General features: G+C 38.0%; 1 protein-coding gene across 1 annotated transcript in view; it reads left to right on the forward strand.

The window, feature by feature from the left end:
- The window catches only part of fat3a (FAT atypical cadherin 3a), a 570,475-nt gene that overhangs the window by 246,361 nt on the left and 301,006 nt on the right, over positions 1-23,108 (forward strand). The window contains exon 5 of the mRNA XM_059964604.1: positions 20,919-21,233. Within this exon, the coding sequence (XP_059820587.1) occupies positions 20,919-21,233 (315 nt within the window). The remainder of the gene's footprint in view (positions 1-20,918; positions 21,234-23,108) is intronic.

The raw sequence follows: 23,108 nt of genomic DNA on the forward strand, positions 1-23,108 counted from the left end.
GCTACATCCTGACTCTCAAGTAATTTTTGAATGAAGTTTGGCTGACTGTCTAGTTGCTGTTACAACAGTTCAGTGAGGGCAGTATAACAGGGTAGTTTCTGACATGAATGTGTGCACAAACTGCAGAAAACCTATCATGTCAAAAACAAGACATGAACATAGAGCTAGAAGTTATGGTATGGCTCTAAGTTAGTGATTCTCAAATGGGGGGCCATGCAGGATTTCATTGAGGCCCCAAGTGAAAAACAAGGAACTGGGGACACAGGAGTTTCTGAATGGGCCATGATATAACATTACTGTTTAAATGAACTATTATCAAAATATATAAATAAAAAAGATGAATACATATAATTTAAATAAAAGAATAGGAAAATATGCTAGATGAAACAAATGAGGCAGCTTTGTGTGTGTGTGTGTGTGTGGGTGGTGTGGAGGGGTGCAGCACATCAATCATTGAATATGCTCCTGCTTGACCACGCACAAATCTTCATTCATACCCTGCAGGGTGCCCCACTAAGCTCTGCTCCACATCCACCCTCAAATGACAAACTGCAGAACGGGTGTGGCTGTCCGCAGCTAGGCCAGTTAGCAAGTATGCAGCAGGAGACTGGTTCTGTTTGCCTTCCACTGAACCGTGTGTGTTGAAATACGTATTAAGTGTGACAGGAAGGCTGTATTTACTGCAGAAGGGTCATCTGCCAGAACGACTAAACTGCAGAGAGGTGAGAATGTGTGCAGTCTACCACGGCATCACTATCTATCACTACAACTTCCATTAAATCTCTGATCTTACCATATTTTGAAAGAAAGTTCAATTTGCTCTTCTTGTTGGTATTGAAGCATTTCTAAGTGATAAGCAGCTTGGAGAACAAATAGTTGGTGCTGAGTCTGAGATATTTCACCTGTCAGATATACTTGAAAAACTGAACTTATGAAACAAACAGTACAAGGAAGAAGCTACAATCTCATATCATGTCAAGAGGCTATTACCACTTTACTTGGAAACCTTGAAACTTTTCAGCTGCAATATTGGACATTGTAAGGTTATGCATTTTCCTTCACTGGCCACTCTTTAAATAGAATTGCAAGATTGATGACCTGATCGTATATTTTGATTATTTGAATCAATGGCACACTGATAGGGAATTTCAGTTCAGAGGCCCATTAGAGATGCATCTTCTAGATTAGGTGGTTATGCTATTTGATGTGAATGACATTGCCTCACTGAGCTGCAGAGTGATATATTACAGGTCAATTTCTGGTAACTGGTGATTTTCAAAATAATTTTCCACAGATCTGGGGGAAAGCAAAGCAAAGTTGTTTTTAATTGGAGTTTCCATCTCTTACCCGGTTCATTGTGTCAAGCTCTTCACCTGCTATCAAAAATTCATAACCACCTTTTTCTGAAAAGAGGTGATCTCATATTTTCTTTAGCCAAGTTGCAACCAGACATTCAAAAACTCACTAGTTTGCATCAGTTGCAAGGATCTCACTAAATACCCAAAAGAACTATGTCATTGCTGGTTGGAAAAATATATATTATAAATATCCTATTCAGAGCTTTGAAATAGTTTTGTTTTCATACAGTACATAGCTGTAATATCATATTTAAGATAATACCTATAACCTGTTAAAAATTGATTTGAAGATGATAAAACAGGTCTCTTGACATGGGTGACTATCTAATTCAAAAGCAATAGCACAAAGGCTGTCGATTTCACCTTTACTGAGTGTAAAAGTGAATATTGCTGAAGTAGTGAGATCAAAATTTGAGGTATTCTAACAAGAGTAGCATAAGGAAATGATCAGTCCAGTTTTATAACTGGTGCAGTTTCACTGCGAAGTAATTGCTAGCGTGATGTACACTGGGTTTACATCAATTTATGAGCCACTTGCTCATACTAGTGGTATCCAATTTCTAGGTTTGAGAGTCAGCAGAGTGTGCACCTGCTACCTAATGTAAAGCATAGTATTTGTTGAGCGATTTAGCAACACTATGGGTAAGTGTCTGGGCTTCAATAGGTTAGTGGATCTACCCTGGGCCCAGCACTTTGATGCAGTCATGAAGAATGCATGCTAGTGGTTATACTTCCTTGGGAGTTTGAGGAGATTTGTACAGAAATAAGTTGGAGAGCATACTGTCCGGTTTAATCACAAGCTGGTATTGAGGCTCCAATGCATAGGATGGAAGATGGCTGCACGGGTGGTAGATCAGCCACTTCCAGTACAGGCACAACCCTTCCCCACTGTCAATGCCATCTTCAACAGGCAGTGCCTTAAGAAAGCAGTATCCATCATTAACGAACCTCACCATCCTGGACTTGCCTCTTCTCATTGCTACCATCAGGGAGGAGGTACAGGAGAACAAAGGTGCATTCTCATTGTTTTAGGAACAGCTTCTTCACTCTGCCATCAGATTTATAAACCTTGCTATTCCTCTTTTGCAGCTTGTCATCTTTTTTAAAGTCTTACACTGCACTGCAGCCACAAAACAACAAATTTCATGACAAATGTCAAAGATAATAAACCTAATTCAGATTCTGAGGTATTGCATGGTCATACAAAAATAATGCAACATTAAATTTAGATAATCTAACTTGAAATTATAGCTTAAACTGTGAAACTATGGAAACATAACAAAGATAGTACTCTTTTGAGGAACACATTATTTTTAAAAAACCTGTGAAAAGAATTAGAGAAGAACTTTGTTTTCTTAGGCTATAAGTGGACGGTTTAGACTTAGCATGCACCTTCTGTGACCCATGGGAATTTCAGGAAAAGGAGACAAAGTCTGTAGAAGTGCCTACAGTTGACCACACTCAAATTCACGATTTCTAAATGTGAGGGGAACTTGATCCATTGTGGTGTTTTAGTGAGGCCAAGGGAATCCTGGGGGGTGGGTGGGTGCCCTCCCAGAGCTAGAAAAAATGTGTCCATTCAAAAGAAGCTTTAAAATGATCATGTACAAACTAATAACCAGTTTTAGAAACTGGTGGATGTGAGGTACACATTGAAGGAGATGAATTTAGAAGCATAGGAGTGAATTGAAATACACACATTGCTCCAAGCACGTAGATTGAAACAGGTGAAGTCACAAAAGGATTTGCATATTTGCCTGGCTACCCAGAAACACCAAACAAAATAACTTTATACTTTTGTCACACATTTCTGCTTCCTGAACTTTGGAAAAGAATAAAATGCAGCTTGAGCAGTTGACCTTTAATAGGTATTTGTAGCCTGTACTTGCACTCCATTAAAATGTACAGCTCTTTTGAACTCCAGCCATGGTTTTCAGGATTATTGAACCAAATCCTATATATTATAAATATAAGGCTCAACATTATATGAAGTTCAAGTATCTTTTCATCTCTCACTTTTACTGTACCTCTGATGTAGCCAGCACTAGTTTCTCAATCACATGGCAGGATTCCTACACTTAATTGACAACATTTTCCTATGATCCATTACGACTTTTACTCCCATTTCAGGACATGAACTATTGAAATCCAGAGCTTGATAACCGTTCCTCAGCTGCCTGCTTCCAACTGCTTCTCAGCATTGGATTCCATGGTTGCAGCAGTTGCCCTCCATTTAAGATGAAGAATCTACTGTCACATTAGATCTGCTGAACAGCAAAGAAAAGAGCCTGGAAATATGAGTGATGTTAGGGGGTTTGGAGGGGAGAGATTGGAGACTCTGTAGTGAAGGAGGTGAACAGGGAATGATTGGTGGTATTGCTGTCATTGAGAGTGTAGAGGGAAGAGTTCAGAAGCTTTCCTTGTGGTCACATAGAGGAGATTGGGGCAACATTTGAAAAGGATTCGGAGAGTTTGGTCAGGCCAGCTTAGATTCAAGGGCTGTTAGGAACAGGGCTAGAATGTACTTCTTGTAGGAGGAATAAGAGGAAAGGTGGAAGCAGAGATTATTGGTTCAGGATATGAATCAGGAAGGAATAGGCAGCAGTGTGATTATCTTGTGGGCATCTTACTGCAGGGATAGATGGCTAGAGAGTTAAGCTATGTCTCATTGCAAGCATGCTTTGGAGACTGGTGCAACTGAATTCCCATCATGTTCCCATAGGGAATGTAGTAGTCAAATGGTCCCCTCTCATTGGGATAGCAAGGGTAACCCCTTACCAAAATCAAGCTCCCTGACTGACATGATTGACCTGCGTAAACATGATTTAAACAGGGTTAAACTGATATTTAATCATGTCGTGTTTTTTTAACCAAACCTATGTCATATGATCTCATATTTCGAAATGTTATTCTACTCACCCATGCAAAACTAAGTGGTAAATAACTCAAAACATTCTACAGTCACCACAATAGAGTGGTCTCTGCACTCATTCTAATGGAACACCTTTTATTGCCATATTTAAATTAAACTCCCACAGTACACTAAGATGCCCGATTTAAATGTAACATGTGGCAGATGGGTTTTCCAGAATTTAGAAAAATAGCCGGCAAAATTGAGGTGGAGCAGCTGGGTCTAGTAGCTGGAGGTTTTTCAAGCAGCACTTGTCAATTTGGAAGAGCATGAATGTTACATAGCTCTGAACTCCTGAGCTAAAGCACACAGACCAGATTGCTTTTGCTTGATTTCTTTTCTCTCACTGTTGTGTATTTAACATTTCAGTGCTGTTTGAGTAATATTGTAAATATATTGTTCGATTAAGTATTCTTGTTTGTTTAAACAATTCATAATGGGCTACATTAAAGTGCATGATCAGCATGCTACTGCGTGATACATACTTGCTTAAAGTAAACATGAAGTTAGGCTCACATTTCAGACTCTCATGTTTTCCTTTGCATTATCTGAATGTTTTGAAGTTACAAAACAGAGCAGTAGTGACGAGGTGCTTTCAAAATGAGCCGAGACGGTGACTGACCTGTTGAAGTGCAGTAAAGAAAGGCAAGTATAAAAGAACCCAGCACCACGAGGAATGGTCAAGTTTAAAAGTAAGCAGCGCAGTACGTGCAGAGATAGTCGCGTTTTTTAAAAAAGGCCATAAAATGGAAGAATTCACGGGTTCACGAACAGTGAGTACCAGGTGATTACAATCACTTTAAAAAAGAGCAGAACTGGCTGGCAAAATCAGAAAGATTGAAGTGCTTGATTGCTCAACATGTATATGAGCTAATTGAACAATATTTTAAGAGACTGCTGGACAGCATATATGGAGCTCAGAAAAATAGAGGACTGTGGGTAACCCTAGGTAATTTCTCAGGTAAGGACATGTTCAGCACAGCTTTGTGGGCTGAAGGGCCTGTATTGTGCTGTAGGATTTTTCTATGTGATATTTGAAGCAAATGAAATAGCCAATGAGAAATTAATTCCAATTGTGCTAAATACAATGGATTTAAAGGGATACCATTTGATTTGAAATTTAACTGCTCCAACCAAACCAGCAGAAATTAGCTTTGCTGATATTGTGATAGTAATGGAAGGAAATTTAGAATCAAAGATATTGTTGATTGTAGAATATTTTGGTTTCATAAGCAGAATCAAAAAAAAAGGAGTTCTATTTCAATGTATGTGGTAGAATTGAAGAGATTGAGCATTGGCATTTCAGTAATAGGCTTAATGATGCACTGGGAGATCAGTTTGCTTGTGGATTCTCACAAGAAAGCATTCAAAAACAGCTCCTAATGGTAGCACAATTCACATTTAAAAGAGCAGTTGAAAATGCTGTATCAATAGAAACACCAAAATGAGACGCAGTTGAGTTGCAGTCAGAAATGAAAGTGAGTGAGAATAAAATTGCAACATTTAACAGAACCTGGCCTGGCCAAGTAAATTGTTACCATCTTGATAGGGACTTCCCAACAACAGACTAATGCAGGTTTAAAGATGAAAATTGCAGAAAATGCAACAAAATAGGTCAGGTACATCGGGCATGTTGGGCAGACAAAATTTAAATAAGCTGCACAGGGAAGAGAAAAACATAAAAAGTCAAGTTGCAGTTTCAAAAAAAAGCACTGATCTGCATGCTGTTGATGAAAAATCTGATAATGATGAGACTAACACAGAGCAGTGTGTACCTTTGAGATTTGCAATGTAAAAATTAGTAATAGACAAGCAATATGGCTCACACTAGAAATGAATATTAAACTAATTAAAATGGAATTGGCCACTGGCTTGGCTGCTTCAGTAATTCCACAAGATGAGTTTGAACAGCATTTCAAAGATATTAAACTGAAGCCTGCAAATATCCAACTAAGAACATACACTGGAGAAAATATAACTCCTGCAGGAATGAACTTTGTAACAGTGAACTACAACAACCAACAACACCCTGGACATATAGTGAAAACAGGAGGGCCAGAATTGTGGGGACATGATTGGCTGAGTCAACTATAACTTGATTGGAGGTACATTCACAATTTGCATGCCACATCTGCAGTGTAGGCAACTGAAGGCAAATTAAGAAAGGTGCTGGATGATGCCACAGTAGTGTTCAAGGGTGGCATTGGAAAACTCAAAACATATCAAGGGTAAAATGAAAATATATGAAAATTCTGCACTCAAGTTTTGCAAAACGAGTCCTATTCTTTATACCATCCATAATAAAGTAGCCAGTGAGCTAGATCACATGGAGTCTGTGGTTGAGTGGAGCCCATGGGCCTCGCAGTGATCCCAGTAGCCAAGAAGAGTAGGTCTGTCAGGATATCTGTGGTGATTTTCAGGTCACCTTCAACCCAATACTGAAAGTAGATCAATATCCTCTGCTCAGAATAGAGAATATCTTTTAAACTTTCTGGAGGAAAACACCAGCAAAATGGAATTAGCTACAGATGGAGCTGGAAGAAGATTCCAAAGTATATCTCCCCATAACCACTCACAAAGGGCTTTATCATTCTAATAAGCTCATTTTTGGAGTAGCCTTTGCACTGTGCTCTGGCATAAAGGTATTTTATTTATTGAGTTTCCATGTGCAATGGGCTCTTCTGGACCTTTGAGCTAAACCACCCAGCAATTCCCAATTTAATGCTAGCCTAATCATGGGACAACTTACAATGACCAATTAACCTACCAAACGATAGGTAGGCTTTGGTCTGTGGGAGGAAACCCATGCAGTCATGGGGAAGAATATAACAACTCCTTGCAGACAGCAGTGGTAATTGAACCCAGGTTGCCTGTACTGTAAAGCGATGTGGTGACCACTATGCCAGTGTACCGCCATACGGAACATGTGCTGCAAGACTGTCCAGGCACTCTGTTTTACCTGGGTGACATTATTATTACCAGTGAAGATGACAAAGAACAACCGCAAGACAGTGTTAAAAAGATTAGCAGATTATAGGCTCGGAGCACGACATAAGTGGGAATTCTTTAAACCAAACGTCACTTATTCTGGTCACACTATTGATGCAGAAGGATTACACAAATGCGCCTAGAAGATTCAAACTGTGGTGGATGCCCTAACGCCAGAGGAAATGCCATAGTTGTGGTCAGTTTTAGATTTTGTCAGCTACTGTAACAGGTTCCTGCCAAACATGGCAAGTGTGCTCCATTGCTTGAACTCAGTATTGCACATTGGGAAGAAATGGCAATGGACAAAGCACTGTGAGGTGTCTTTCAGAACAGAAAAGGAAGTGGTGACATCAGACACTGTACTGACTTATTATGACCCAGATTATCCCAAGAAGCTTGCCTGTGACACCTTGCATAGGTGCAGTATGTCGTATGTTATGAGTGATGGAAATGAATGCCTTTTGCTTCCCTTATCACTACAGAGAAAGCTTGCGCACAGATTGACAGAGGGGCTTCATTCTGGTTTGGGGTGTAAAACCTTTCAACCATTTCTTGAATGAGAGAGGGTTTACCCTTGTTGCTGATCATCAGCCACTAGTGTCTGTTTTCAATTCACAGAAGCGCGTTACACTAACAGCAACAGCACAACTGTAGAGATGGGTTCTGTTACTTGGAGGACTCGATTATAAGATTGAATTCAAGTGGAAGGCTAATCATGGAAATGTTGCTAAATTGTCCAGTTTACCATTGGAAAAGGAAATAGGTGAATATTTATAAAAGACGACACTCCTCTTGACATATTTTCCCTAATGCAAATTGAAAAGCTCCCTATTATGGCAGAGCTGATCCAAAGGGAAACCAGAAAAGATCTCACTCTGTGTCAGGGCTACATGGTCACCAAAAATGGATGGAATGTGCAGCAGAAATTTCAGTTCTCCCATTTTTACTAGCACCAAGATGAACTTGCCCTTGACAGAGATTGTCTTGTGTAGGAATTGTGAGTTGTTGTACCATCCATGCTGAGAGCTAAAGTGTTGGACGAGCTACATGCTGGTTATCTAGGTGTGGTTAAAATGAAGATGTTGACTTGAAGTTTTGTCTGGTGGCATGGGATGGATCAACAGATCGAGCAGCTTGCCTTGCATTGTGCAGAATGCCAACAGCAGCACCTCTCCATCCTTGGGGAATGGGGGAATGGCCTGCACTGCCATGTGTGAGGATTCATGCAGACTTTGCCAGGCCATTTATGGGCACAAGTTTCATGGTGGTAGTGGCCAGCAGTATTTCCGATGGCCTCCACTACAGCCTCGCACACTGAAGTGTTGAGAAGCCTCTTCACAAGGACTGGTGTTCCAGAACATTTAGTCAGTGACGACTGGACCACAGTCTGTGGCCATAGAACAGTATCATTCATTCCTGACAATAAGTGGAATAAGACATATTACGTTTGCACCATGCCACCCAACTAAAATGGCTCGGTGGAAAGGTTTGTCCAGAGTGCACTACGAGCACTACGCACTAGTGCTCTATGCACTATGAGCAATGTCAGCAGAACACACCATACTGACACTGAATCAGAAGCTTGCAAGTGTCACAATGCAGCACATTCCACAACCAGCAACTCACCAGCTGTCCTTGGTTGTCCCTTGCATTCACACCTGGATCTCCTCCAACCCAATTTCAGAAGTTGAGATGTAGTTGAGATGCATTCTCTATTTAGTTGTAATTTATAGCTAAGCAAGGAGGAGTTTCGTATATTTAGTATTTCAGTGATAATTGAGTAATATAAATATCACAAATGAGAAAATCTGCAGATGCTAGAAATCTGAGTAAAACACACACGAAATGCTAGAGGAATTCAGCAGGCCAGACAGCATCTATGGAAAAGTGTTCAGTCGATGTTTTGGGCCGAAACCCTTCAAAAGGATTTCATTAAGCATTCTTGTTTGGTTAAATAATTTGTTTCAAGTTTTATATATATAAATATGTGAATTGCATATGTGATTGTGCTTCGCTTAATGTAAACACAAAGTTAGACTCACATTTTAGTCTCCCTTGTCTTCCTTTGAATTAGTCTAATATTTTGAAGTTACAAAACTTAACAGCCACTCACCCACATCATCCAATGTTTTGACATTCATAGACAGGGCATCCTCTTTCAGTATTTGGAATAACTTGTTTTCAATTTTGTGACCTAAGGTAATTGCAGGAGTTATGAAAGTAACATCCAATAACCATTTTATGATACATAAAAGAATGAAAATCTGTTGCAAATGTTTAAATGTATGAGTTTATCATTATTTAGACAATGATTTCAACATTAGTGAGGGTGAAACGCTACCTTGTTCTAGTATGCTTAGAGCAGCATCCATTTTGAGTGTAAAATACGACATCTAATAATTAGAGAATATTTAAGAATATTTTATTTTTGCCATTGTGATGGTTTGTCGCTTTAAAATATATTTTGCTTTCTATAATACTTTATATTTTATTTGGTAATGCTGATATATGTGGAGCGCAGTTCCCATACAAAAATATTTCAATTATACATGAGATATGAACACATTTTACTATCTCAAAATATTTATCATTGATATTTCATTTTCTTCCTAAATATTGTGGGCACTTTTCAATCTTTATGCACTCTGCATTCTTTAAAATGGCTAAAAAGTGAAATAGTTCTTTGCTCTCTGTAATTAATTGTTACTGTCATTGGTCCTTCAGCAGGGTTACTGTAGTGTGAATCCAGGGATATTCTTTAACTGATCACCAGAACTTTGTGAGGACATTTTTTTTTGGTCAACAGCAAGCATCATAATTCATGATGAACCCTCCTGATGAAGGGTTTCGGCCCGAAACGTCGTCACTACCTCTTCCCATAGATGCTGTCTGGCCTGCTGAGTTCTGCCAGCATTTTGTGTTTTTATCATTAATTCATGCTCATTCTCTGGGCATTCAAATTAGGCTTTAGTTGTCATCTTTCTTATTTATACTGTTTTCTGTTAAATTGAGAACTTTTATCTAGAGTAATTTAACCAGCTACATTTGTTTGGTCATAAACTACAAGCTTATTATCTGGGTGCATGCTGCCACGATAGCAGATCCTTTGATTTTTTTTTGACCCTTCAGATCAAATAAAAAAAATCCTGCTGCTAATTTCATTTTTTGTTGCTGAATTCTATTGCCTAATAGTGTATCAGGGTTGATCAATTTGAGTGATGTTAATTGGACTTCTAACTGAAAGGTCTGAAATTTAAATAATCCTTAAAAGCAGTAAAATGGATATATTAAAATGGCAGATAATTAAAGTTTAAATATATCAATTAATTTGCAGAACAATCATGTTGAAAAGGCACCAAACATTTAAAGTTCTGTACATTGTTAAAAGACAGGAAGCAAAAGTAAAACCCCCTGGTAATAAAGCAGAAACAGTCAAATAAATTGAAAATGTGGGTTGGAATAGGAAGCTAAACCTCTCAGGGATCAGTGCTTGTCTTTCTACTGTTCATGGTTTATATAAAAAGCCTGAGAGAACTTAACAAGCCAGAACTAAGTAGAGAAAATCTGCACGTAAATTGACTATAAAAGTTTTTGCTCAGATAGACCAGTAGTACGCCAAGAGATGGTAAAGGGCTGATCTGTTCACCTGGGAATTAGCAGCTGGAATTTATATAGACAGATATAAAGCAACAAATGCATAAAATGTTAGAAATAATTAGCAAGTCAGACATGTTCTATGTAGTGAGAAATGGTCAACAGGAGAATATGGTGAATGATTATTGACCTGAAATATTTATTCTACTTTTCTCTCTCTACAGACTCTGAACCATGGAGTGCTTCTTGCACTTTCTGGTTTTGTTTCTAATATCTAGCACCTGTATTTGGTTCAGGTATAGACGATGTATGGTGCTGCTTCAGTAATACTTCTATTAAGCAGAAAGATGAAAATAACATTTTGGGAAGAAAGGAAGTTGCATTACTTTAGTCAGCTTTTGCAGTCTCAGGATATCTTGGGAGTTCCCTCTCATACAAAATTTCAATCATTCAGTTCAAAATTGAGAATTTAACAATGCCTCAGTGATATCACACTTGGCTCTGAGTGAGATGATCTGAGCTCTAGTTTCTGTCTAAGATTTATTTATATAGTGCATTCTGCTATTCTGCATGATTGATAAATACAAACACACACTTAAGCTGCAAAGAGCTATCTTATCTATGCTAGTTTCTTACAAGAGCTGGGGAATGATTTTGTAATGTATGATTTTCAAGGTGGCAAATCTTTAACCACTGGACATTACAGGTCTTTAAAAAAACAGATATATATGATAACTGTGTGTTATTTCAAAGGCTACACAGAAATTGAAGAATTAGAAAAACACGGTGCCATGCCAGGAGCTATTAAAATGATTGTTGGAGTCCTGCGGCAATAAAAACATTCAAAAGCGTAAATCATAGCAGGATTGTCATCCTGAGGAATCAAGTCAGGAATGTGGCTTTTAGTTTGTACAAGGTGAAGGCCTCCGCCTACTACGATGTCCTGTGCTGTTCACAAACCATACATAAGCATTCCAATTTGCCCACACTCAGTTGTACTTTAGAGTTGTGCAATGTGTCTCGCAGCTTTTGTCCATAAGAACATAAAGCAATTTGGAACATGATAAAATGGAATGAAATGCACCAGGAATACATGAGTGATATCCCAGCAATCAATTCTATCTAAAGTTGATTTACACTGGAAGCACAACTATTTTGTTGAAAAGAAAAGACTTATTTTCTTTTTTTTAAAAAGATCATGAAGCTCCTGCTGCAAAATGATGATCAGGAAGTATAGATTCTTGTATGGATAAGTAAAATCTGTCTATATTTCTCTCTGCCTCAGTAAAGCAGTGAGCATAATCAAAGGACCACATCCACACCAGGTATTCTCTTTCCTCCCCTCTCCCATTGGCCAGAAGGTGCAAAAGACTGAAAACACATACCACCAGACTCAAAAAGGCCGCTTCTATCCCACTGTTATCAGATTCCTGGACGGACCTCTTCTACAATAAGCTTGATTCTTGGCCTCACAATCTTTATGATCTTGCACTTTATCGCTTACCTGTACTATACTTTATTCTGCATTGTTCTTGTTTTACCTTATTCTAGCTCAATGCATTGGGTCATGATTTGACCTGTATGAACACTACATAGTTCTTTACTGTATCTTGGTACATGTGACAATAATAAACTAATATCAATATCTGTTTATGGAACATCTATTACAGGAATCAATATTTCTAAATATCAAAATCTTTACTGTAGTTTATTCCAAACATACTTCGAAACCAGATGCTCAAAATTATATCATGAGCGTCCTCATTTACACTCAGTTGCCACCTTATTACTTACAGTAGATAATATTTTATTCATTAAATTTGGTGTTTGTTTTTTTCCCTGATTTTTCTGTGCTTTTTTGTTCTCTGATGCTTTTATCTAATGTGGCCAGTTTGCATAGAATTAAATACAGAAATATTTGACGAGTTTATATTTCAAAAATGTGTTCAAATTTATCACAGCATACATGTGATGGGAGAAGGTTGGAAGAGTTCAATTACAGATTTTAGGAAGCCATCATGTTTTTTTTCCATGTTTTCTCATTGCAGCCTGGTACTTTGTCTTTAGCATGTCAGTATTGTACTTATTTTGAAGAATGAGCCTTGGTGAAGGTAATGAACTTAAACACATTGCTTGAATTATTTACTAATGCTCTTGCTAATAATTTATGGATGAATTCTTGCAAGTATGTTGGAGAGTAGGTGTAGCACTTACACTGCAATCTTTTCTTGGGTATTTGCACTTCGATTTTTTTAACATTTTGTGTGTTATTTTTAATTAAATATTTGTTAAGTATTACCTTGCAATTACCACAAGAGAAATCCTTAATGATTAAAAGATTGCTTTCAATCAGGTAAGATTTTGTTCAATGGTTAGTGTTGAATACAGATGAAGCATGGGTGGCTGTGTGCTGTAATTGAATTCCTTTATATGCCACGCATGATCATGTTAGATTTGTGCTTTTTTTCTTTAAAAGAAAAGTACAGATAAAAATTGCTCCACATTTGGATCCTACTTTTCCAACTTTCAATAATGTTTTCTTTCGCTGTCACAGAATAGCCTAATAAACAAAGATTAATTTTCTAAAAGTAATATTATATCTCAGAGCTGAAAATAACAGTTGGAGTACTAATGACTAATTGATGCACATTAATCTCCTTTGCTAGTTTGATAGGTGTACTAGTCAACTTCTTAAAATATGCTCCAAACTCTTATTCAGTAACAGAAGAATTTGACTGGAACAACATTTTAAGAATTTCCGTAATAATGTAGAGAATACAATTTATTCCTCTGCATGAACACTACCTCACAATTCATCTGTTGCTTTATTTATTCTTGTAATGTATTATCATTTTTGTCTTGCACTTTACTGTTGCACAAAACCACAAGTTTCAGAACATATGCCAGTGGTAATAAACCTGATAGTAAAAATAATCTAAATCACCAAACTGCAAGTCCTTCAGCTTTTTTCAGAACTGTATTTGGAAGAAACAAATTGAAATAAAATTAGGCATTTCAGAATGTTGTACTAGGTATTTTGCAAAATGAATATTTATATATATATATATTTAAAATTTAATATATAAGTGTGTGTGTGTGTATGTATGTATATAGATATATATATATAGAGAGAGAGAGAGAGAGAGAGAGAGAGAGAGAGAGAGACTGGCCTCAAAGCAATTTGTTAAACCATTGAAGGCAATACATTTTGAAAGGGCGACATCAATACCTGGACCCTGCAAGGATATTGAGATATAAATCTTGAACTTAATTACAGTTAATTAAAGGGAGATATTTTGGTGTAATGGAGTTATTGGACAAAGAAGAAAAGATGCTCTTTACTTTTCTTATATGTGTCTGTTTGATATCCAAGGTAAAGAGCTGCTTTCCTCTCTCCGAGGTGCAGCTAGCTACTGAGAAATCAATCATTCATGGTGAGGAAAAAAAGGTAGGTGAATTAGTATGTATCCAAGTCACTCCTTTAGGCAGGAGCTAATATGCTTCATGGCAGCCTCCCAAAGCATGTTATCACAGTGGATTTAAGTGCTACTGGAGGATAGCCATTGAGGAATCAGTTCTTCTTTAGCACTGGTATGATTGAAGTCTGCTTGAAGCAGATAGATACCAAAGACTGCCGAAGTGAGAGGTTAAAAGTGTCAGTAGATTATCACAGGTCTTCAGTACTTGGCCATTTGGGCCTCATGCTTTTCGTGGGTTCACCCTCCTGAAGGATGCTCTCAATTTGGCCTTAGAAACTGAAAACATAGGATTGTCATGTGTTGTGGGAGTTTGTAAAGGTACTTCCATGTTTTGTTGGTCAAATTGAACATACTAAGCATTGAGCTCATCTGGAAGTGAGACCTTGTTGTTGATGTCATTTTCTTTCATCTTATAACCTTCCATTCTAAACTTCCAGAGCTGTGGAGCATCATTCTGTGTTTCAAGGTTGGTGTGGAATTGCCTCTTTTCATATAGCTTGCCAGTAGTTATACCTGGACTTGTTGCATTTTCCTGGGTTGCTAGACTTGAATGTCACTGATCTAGTCCTCAGCAGATTGTGGATTCCTTGGTCCATTCGAGCTTTCTTTGGATGACTGAGTACTTTTGTGGGAACACACTTGTCCACAATTATCTTTAGAAAGTCCATGACAACTCTGGCCTAGTCATTCAGGTCCTCGGATATGTCCCTCAATATTGCCCAAACCACCAACTTGTAGCAATCCCTAGCTGCTCCTTTGCCTCCTGTTACCACTTCTTTTTTGTCTTTACCTCTGCTCTTCAGCAGCTGTTTGTTTGCTTGTAGGAGATGGACAGCCAGATGATCAGATTTCCCGAACTGTGATCTAGGGATGGAACAGTGGTCATTCGTGATTGGTAGTGTAGCAGTGGTCGAATTTATTGGGACCCTTGGTGCTGCAGGTGATGTGCTGATATTAATTGGAATATCTCCAAGTAAGCAAGATTGAAGGCCCTGAAAAGTCTGTGAAAAGCATCTGGGTAGGCTCTACAGTCGGCCCTCCTTATCCGCGAGTTCCGCATGTGCGAATTCAACCAACCGCGAATCGAGAAAACCTGGAAGTGCTCTTCCAGCACTTGATACTCGAGCATTATTCGCCTGGCATCTCGTTTGTTTGCTAGTTTGTTCCTGTGAAAAAATGACTCCTAAAAAGCAATTACGTGCTCAAAGCAATTCCTCAAAGGCTAAGAGGAAGAGTAAAATGCTAACTCTCACCGAGTAAGTAGAGATATTAGATCTTTTGAAAAGTGGCATGCCTCTTTCCGAAATGGGCCGTAATGTCGGTAAGAACGAATCGAGCATTCGCACGATAAAGCAGAAAGAAGCTGCAATTTGTGGACGTGTTAGTGCTGCCCTGACAACAGCAAAAATGGTCTCTCTGGTTCGTGATAAAGTGCTTCAAAGACTGAGGAAGCATTAAGTGTGTGGCTGGAGGACATATCACACAAGCATATACCTGTCGATGGTCAAATTATACATGAAAACTTGTTGTTTGATCATTGTTCGCCCCGCATCTCATTTGTTCGCTGCTTGTGTTGTGAGCGAGAGGAACAGGTACAGTTTTTTTTCTTGTCAATATTCCCTAAACATTACAGTATAACAACTACAAGTATAGCATTTACATTGTATTAGGTATTATAAATAATCTGGAGATGATTTAAATTATATGGGAGGATCTGCGTAGGTTATATGTAAATACTACGCTATTTTATATAAGGGACTTGAGCATCCGTGTTTTTTGGTATCTGCGGGAGTTCCCAGAACCAATCCCTCGCGGATAAGGAGGGTTGACTGTATCATGTTTCCTAATCACTCCACTCAATACATCAAGTGATTGCATAACATTTGTCTTTGGCAGTAAGTAAACTGTGGTCATGATAATGGTAGAATTCTTTCGGTAAGTAGAAGGATCAGTACTTAATCATTAGATGTTCTGGGTCAGGAGAACAAGAATGTAACATGACTACTATGTCCTATACCATAAGAAATAAAATCTCTAAGTAGTTGGCTTGTTACCTCACTTAATACAAATGGGCAAGTCCAGTTGCAGAGGAAAACAGATATATTTTGAATCCAATTCTGAGTTTGAACTGCTCCTCTACTGCTTTAAGGAAGAGATCACCAGTGCTCCAACCTGAATTTAATTTAATTGGGGACGTGGCTGCAGGTGATGGAATACAGAACATGAGAATATTTAGTATGTATATAGGAAAAGGTGTCTTTTTTCGGAATGAAGTGGTCAAAGCAGGTATTGAGAAAGAAGAGATGAAATAGGAATGAAGAGTGTTCAAGTCTTTTGAATCTTGGAAGAGATTTAATGAGGTGAAATTGCTGGAGACATTTCAGAGATTATCAAAGTATTTGAAACACATCATGCTTCAAATTATAGCTCAGTCATCTTGGTGTCTGAAGATCGGGGGATACTCCCCAGAATCCAGCCAGAACTTTCTCCATCAACTAACATTATCAAATCAGATATTCTGGTAATTATTATATTACTACTGGATGGCTATGGTGTGCATGAATTAGCATTACCTGCATTACAACAATAACAACTTTTCAGAAGTACAACATCAGTTCTAAGATACATTCAGGTGTTCGGTCTTACTTTGTTAATATTATTTAGAGATTAGTATTACTATGCACATGGATGGCACATGTATGGGAGACTGCAGGACGTTTGAGAATGGGTCGAACCAGGACAAAAAATATTGATGTACTGAATTCTTATCTTCACGAATTTCTTTCTTCAGTGAGACCATAAGATGTAAGAGCAGATTAGGCCACTTGACCTATCGAGTCTGTTTCGCCTTCAATCATGGTTCTTAACACCATTATCCTGCCTTCTCCTTATAATCTTTAATGCCCTGACTAACCAAGAGCCTATCTACCTCTGCTCTAAGTATACTCCATGACTTGCCCTCCACAGCCATCAATATCAATGAGTTCTACAGATTCACCACCCTTGGGCTAAAGAAATTCTTCCTCGTCTCTGTTCTAAATTGACGTCCCAGGTATTCTGAGTCTCTGCCCTCTGGTCCTAGACTCACCAACTTTGTCTTTGGTATATATCTTTCCTGAACCTTCTGAATTGCCCTCAGAAACTCCAGCCATTTCATGTTTTGCTGTCATCCCTGCTAGTGTACCCTTCCAATCAACTTTAGCTAGCTTTTCCCTCATACCTAGGTAATTCCCTTTGCTTCAGATACTGATATATCTGACTTTATCTTCCTCATCTCAAACTTCAGGATAAATTTTATCATATTACTATCATTGTCTCCCAAGAGTTCCTTTGCCTTTTGCTCCCTAATCGAAACCCAATCCAAATTTGCATTTCCCCTTGTGGGCTCAACCACAAGCTGCTCTAAAAAGCCATCACAAGTTCTCTCTTGGAATCCAGCAACCTGATTTTCACAATCTACTTGCATGCTGAAATTCCCCCGTGCCTAACGTAACGTCGACCTTATTACACGGCTTTTCTATTTCCTATTGTTGGCTACTGTTCAGGGTCCTGTATATAACTCTCATCAGGAGCATCTTTTTGCACTTGCAGTGTTTTAACTCCACTCAGAAGGATTTTACATCTTACAATCCTATGTCAATTCTTTCTAAAGATTTGATTTCATTTTTTACCAATTGAACTACCCTGGACCCTATGCCTACTTACCTGTCCTTTTGATGCATGAGTATCCTTGGATGTTAAGCTCCCAACTAGGATCTTCTTTCAGTCATATTTCTGCCAATCTCTAACTGCACTATACAATCATCGACTTTATTCCATATACTGCTTGCATTCAAATATAACACCTTCAGGTCTATATTCATCACCTTCTTTGATTTTGCCTCATGCTACACTTCGCCTCAACCAATTTATTGTATATTTAATATTCAGTATTATTTGAACAATATTATAAATATGTTTTTTGGTTCAGCATTCTTTCTTGTTTATATAATTACCTGTTGTATGTAAAAGTACATGAATGGCATTTGTCATCATGCCACCATGTCATTTGTGCGCACCTCACTAAAGTAAAAGTAAAGTACCCCTACACATCCCTGGCTCCATGTTTTTCCTTCGATTATTTTTATGTAATTGAGTTCCAAAACATAACATTGGTACAGAGAAGTTTTTAAGCAAACCAGATATGACTACCTACCTGTTGAAATGCAGCACATTTTTTTTTTCCTCACAAGAGGAGAGAGATGGCCAACTTAAAAAGAAGGTAGCAAAAGGACACAGTTTATGGGCTCATAAACAGTACAAGGTGATGATGATAATAATTTTAAAAAGCAGAATTGGCTGGCTACATCAGAAAGGAAGATGTGTTCGATTGCGAACAAGTTAAGTGGCTGATGTATACTAAGCAAATTGAGCAGTATTTTGAAGCAAATAAAATAGCCGATGAGATATGAGCATTGGCAGGAGTTTATGTCATAGGTGCAGGCCTCGCTAAAGTAAAAACGAATTACATGCACAGATCCCCGGCTCTGTGTTTTTCTTTCAATTAGTTTTATGTTCTGCAATTACAAAACATAACTGCAAATTTTTGCAGGTACAAAACTGAAATTTTGCCCTATCATCTGTCTGTCCATCGTCACAGTCTCACTATACACTATACACTACATCGACTTCTACACCTCATCACTCTAGTTCCCATCCCCTTGCCAACATAGTTTAAACCCTCCCCACAGCTCTAGCAGACCTGCCCGTAAAGCATATTGAGTCACAAAGTTTTGAAAGTAGATCTACAGTATGTGCCCTCACAGCATCTATGTCAGCAATCTTCATCAGTCACATTTTATGTCACACTGATTCTGATAACCTTGTCACATTTTGGGTAAAGAATTCATATTTGTTGTTGTGTATACACTAGAGTTGGAAAGATGAGATCTTGGAACTTGTGAAATTCTAGCAGGTCCTGGCAGGGTGGATAGAGCGAGGATATTTTCCCCAGTTGGGGGTGGAAGTTGGTCTCAAAACTGGCGTTACTATGTCAGGAAGAAGAGTAAGGTTTTAAAACTAAGAAGAGGAAAAATGATATTGCCTCGCGTTTGTGCAATTTGTGGAATTCTCTGACACAGAAGACTGGAGAATAAGTTACAGTATATATTTAAAGTTGAGGTGGATAGATTTCAAGACACTAGAAAGGTATCATAGGGTGTGAGGAGAGATTGGGAACACTGCATTGAGAAAGTTGATCAGCTAAAACTGTGTTGGATAGCAGAGGAGGCAGTAATATGGCTTATTTTGACTCCTATTTTTCTATATTTTTATTAATAATATTGAACCCTTTGAGACCAACTCCAGGCATTGGAAAATGGTAAATGGTTCCATGTACATGTGCTAATAAGGCAGGCAGAAAAGCTGATTGTTTTTTGTTGCGTATTTTTGTCACAGGATAATGTTTTCTTTCTGCTGCTTTTTCAGTTTGCTTCCATTTTAATGGTTAGGGCTGGATTTCAGCAATGTGGACATCAATGTTTGTATCCTAGCCATTAAATACCCTCAAATAAAGAGAAGTTAAGTTGTTTGAGTTCAGACTAATGTGAATATGATTGTCAGGAGACCATGTAACTCGTCTGATTTTTAGAAAGAAGTAGTATTGATAATATTGACTTGACTGTGTTTAACACATTTATGTGACAATTTTTAGTAGTACTTTAAATGATAAATGTCATTACAATAGCAAAGAATAGCTGCTATATAAACCTATTGAGCTGGTTTACATTATTATCAATAATGTGGGTACAAGATTATTAATCTCCTAATTCCAACAGATTAAAGAATGAGTTACTTATTAGTGTGACAATGATTATTGACGAGGATATAACAAGCTAACTTTACTTAATATCTTTAGCCTTTGGAAGTTGTGGAAAACAGCATTTATCTCTTCTTATCAGTCTGTGATATCAATGTATTTTGCAATCATCATGAGCATTAGGATCATAAAAATAGAGTCAAGCTGAAAATTCATTTAATGAAAAGAAAGGCACTGACTTTTGGAGATGATATATTATGTAAATTACATATGTTATATGTATAAAATGTGAGTGGATAGTGAAGGATAAATGAACAGGAATTAATTTTTCAAACTCAACTGTATTTTCAAATATATAATTGTATAAATTCAATGCAATAATGGGGTTACAAGCTGTTCATGATGTGTGATGAAATTTGTGACTTTAATGTTAGGTTTGTAGGCCCTGGATTCTCTAGACATGCTCAAATACAGTGCTTGACTCTCAAAACCGATAATTAGCAATTTATATCTTACTGTGTAGGCTTTTTCAGGATGGTTTTTATTGCACCAATATATTTATGTTGTAATTAGATAATGAAGAATTGAAAAAGGTAAAATGAAAAAATATGCTTAAAATCAATAACCATCTATTGTGTATGGGACAAATTCTTTAACCCTTTTTATATTACACTGTGTAAATATCATTACTAAGATGTTTAGTATTATTTTTGATGCATACCTGGCTTGGTAAATGTGAGTATCAATCACCATCGTAACCTGTTTAACTTTTTTGTTGCTTTTTGTCTCAGGTTTAATTGTTACAGCCGACGTACTTGATCGTGAAACAACTGCTTCCTACTGGCTTACTGTGTATGCCACGGATCGTGGAGTAGTTCCATTATTTTCATCTATTGAAATCTATATTGAAATTGAAGATGAAAATGACAATGCACCCATATCTTCTCAACCTATTTACCATCCGTCAGTCATGGAAAACTCTCCCAAGGACGTTCCCATTGTTCAGATCCAGGCCTATGATCCGGATTCCAGTTCTAGTGATAAAATGACATTTAAAATTACCAGTGGGAACCCACAGAATTTCTTCACCATTAACTCTAAGACCGGTAAGTCCCGTTATTTTATATTGTCCATTTTGTAAGAGCTAGCCATGTATGAAATACTTTGCAACACAGCTGGTTGTCAGCTTTCTACCTTTCTTTCCTACTAGTTCATGTGTGCTCTGAAAGAATCAAGAATGACCTTTCTCTCATGGTTTCTTAATGGATTATCACAAAGATGATTGTTTATGCAATCAAAGGATTTCCAGCATGTTGAATCTGTCTTTCATACAATTAAAATAACTTTCTGGTTTACCTCAGGAGAATCACAGACCCTTCCCTCCTTACATTGTCTTGATAAAGAAACACCAGTTGCAATTTCAGAATCAGGATCAGATTTATTATCACACATATATGATAAGAACCTTGTTTAGCTGCAGCAATAAACTGCAAAGACATACAATTTAAGAAATTATAAGGATAATTAAGTAGTGCCAGTAAAGGGATAATGAGGTTGTAATCATGGCCCCATGGAGTGTTAAGACATCTGATGACAGATGGAAAAAAGTTGTTTCTAATTCTGTGAGTGTGAGTCTTCATAGTCCCCCCTATGGCAGTAACAAGAAGAGGGCATGTTCTAGATGGTGATGGTCTTTAATGATCGATGCCACCTTCTTGAGGTAACCCCTTGTGAACATGTCCTTGATAATAGGGAGGGTTGTGCCCGTGATGGAGTTGGTTGAGTCCATAACCTCTTTCAACCCGGTGCAATGGAACCTCCATAACAGTTTGTGATGCAACCAGTTAGAATGCTCACCACTGTACATCGGCAGAAATTCGCAAGAATCTTTGTGGACATACCACATCTCCTTAAACTCCTAACAAACTAGAGTTGCTAGTGTGCATTCTTCATGACTGCATCAATGTGCTGAGCCTGGGACAGATCAGTGGAAGTGCTGTTGCCGAGGAACTCACAGCTGTTCACCTTTCCTGTGCTGACCATTCAACGAGGACCGGTTCCTTGGTCTTGTTAACGTTGCGTGCTGTTGTTGTGATACCACTCACCTATTCAATCTGTCTCACTGCTGTAAGTCCCTTCATCACCATCTGAGATCTTCCCAACAGCAGAAGAAAATACACTTTGCATCCAAATGTGAACAGTGTCATTGGCCGTCTGTCTTGGCTAACTTTAATAGAGTTGGGATTTCTGAAAGGAAAAAATTCTAAGTTCATAACATTTTAAAAGACAGGATTCTAATTTCTCTGGCATCATTTTTGATAGGGAACCTGAGGTTTGGTGGAACCAAGAGTAATAACATGAAGATTGGCAGAATAGGTGTTTGAAATCCTGGGTTAGAATTAAACCTCTAAAAAGAAATGGGTGGGTTGAGGTCAGGTCAGTGGTTACAAACGATTACTTGTGGGTGAGTTATGAGTCAGCACCTAATTCTTATCCCAGGAGAAGGATTAACAATTTTGGTTTTTTGCCATAGGTACGAACAGTGTTGTAGGCTTATCAAGTTTATCCGTGGCCTGCCAGCTCAAGTCATATGGAAATTTTGCAGCATAAGGGCGGCAAAAACAGCTTTAGGAAAGTCCTTACAGATCTGAAGATGGGAATGGTGCTTCCCATTAAGTCTGCTTACTCCAAATCTATCTATCTATCTCTCTCCTTTTCTCTTTTTCTCTCTGTTTCTCTCTCCCACTCTCTCTCCCAACCAAACATCCCACTTATACTATTGAGGATAACAAATTCAATATCTTTCAAACATCATCATCTTCCCCCACCAGAATAGCCCCTCCCTGGAGCACTAGTCTTGCTAATGTACCTTGGATTTGTTAGCACAGGTTTGTCACTTATTAAGGTCTATCTGAACTCAGTATTGCTGCTCTTTTCTTGGAAATATATCCCTCTTTCTGCCTGACCACATTCTCGATTGG

Source organism: Hypanus sabinus, chromosome 3 (assembly GCF_030144855.1).
Source record: "Hypanus sabinus isolate sHypSab1 chromosome 3, sHypSab1.hap1, whole genome shotgun sequence".
NCBI classification, from domain to species: Eukaryota; Metazoa; Chordata; class Chondrichthyes; order Myliobatiformes; family Dasyatidae; genus Hypanus; species Hypanus sabinus.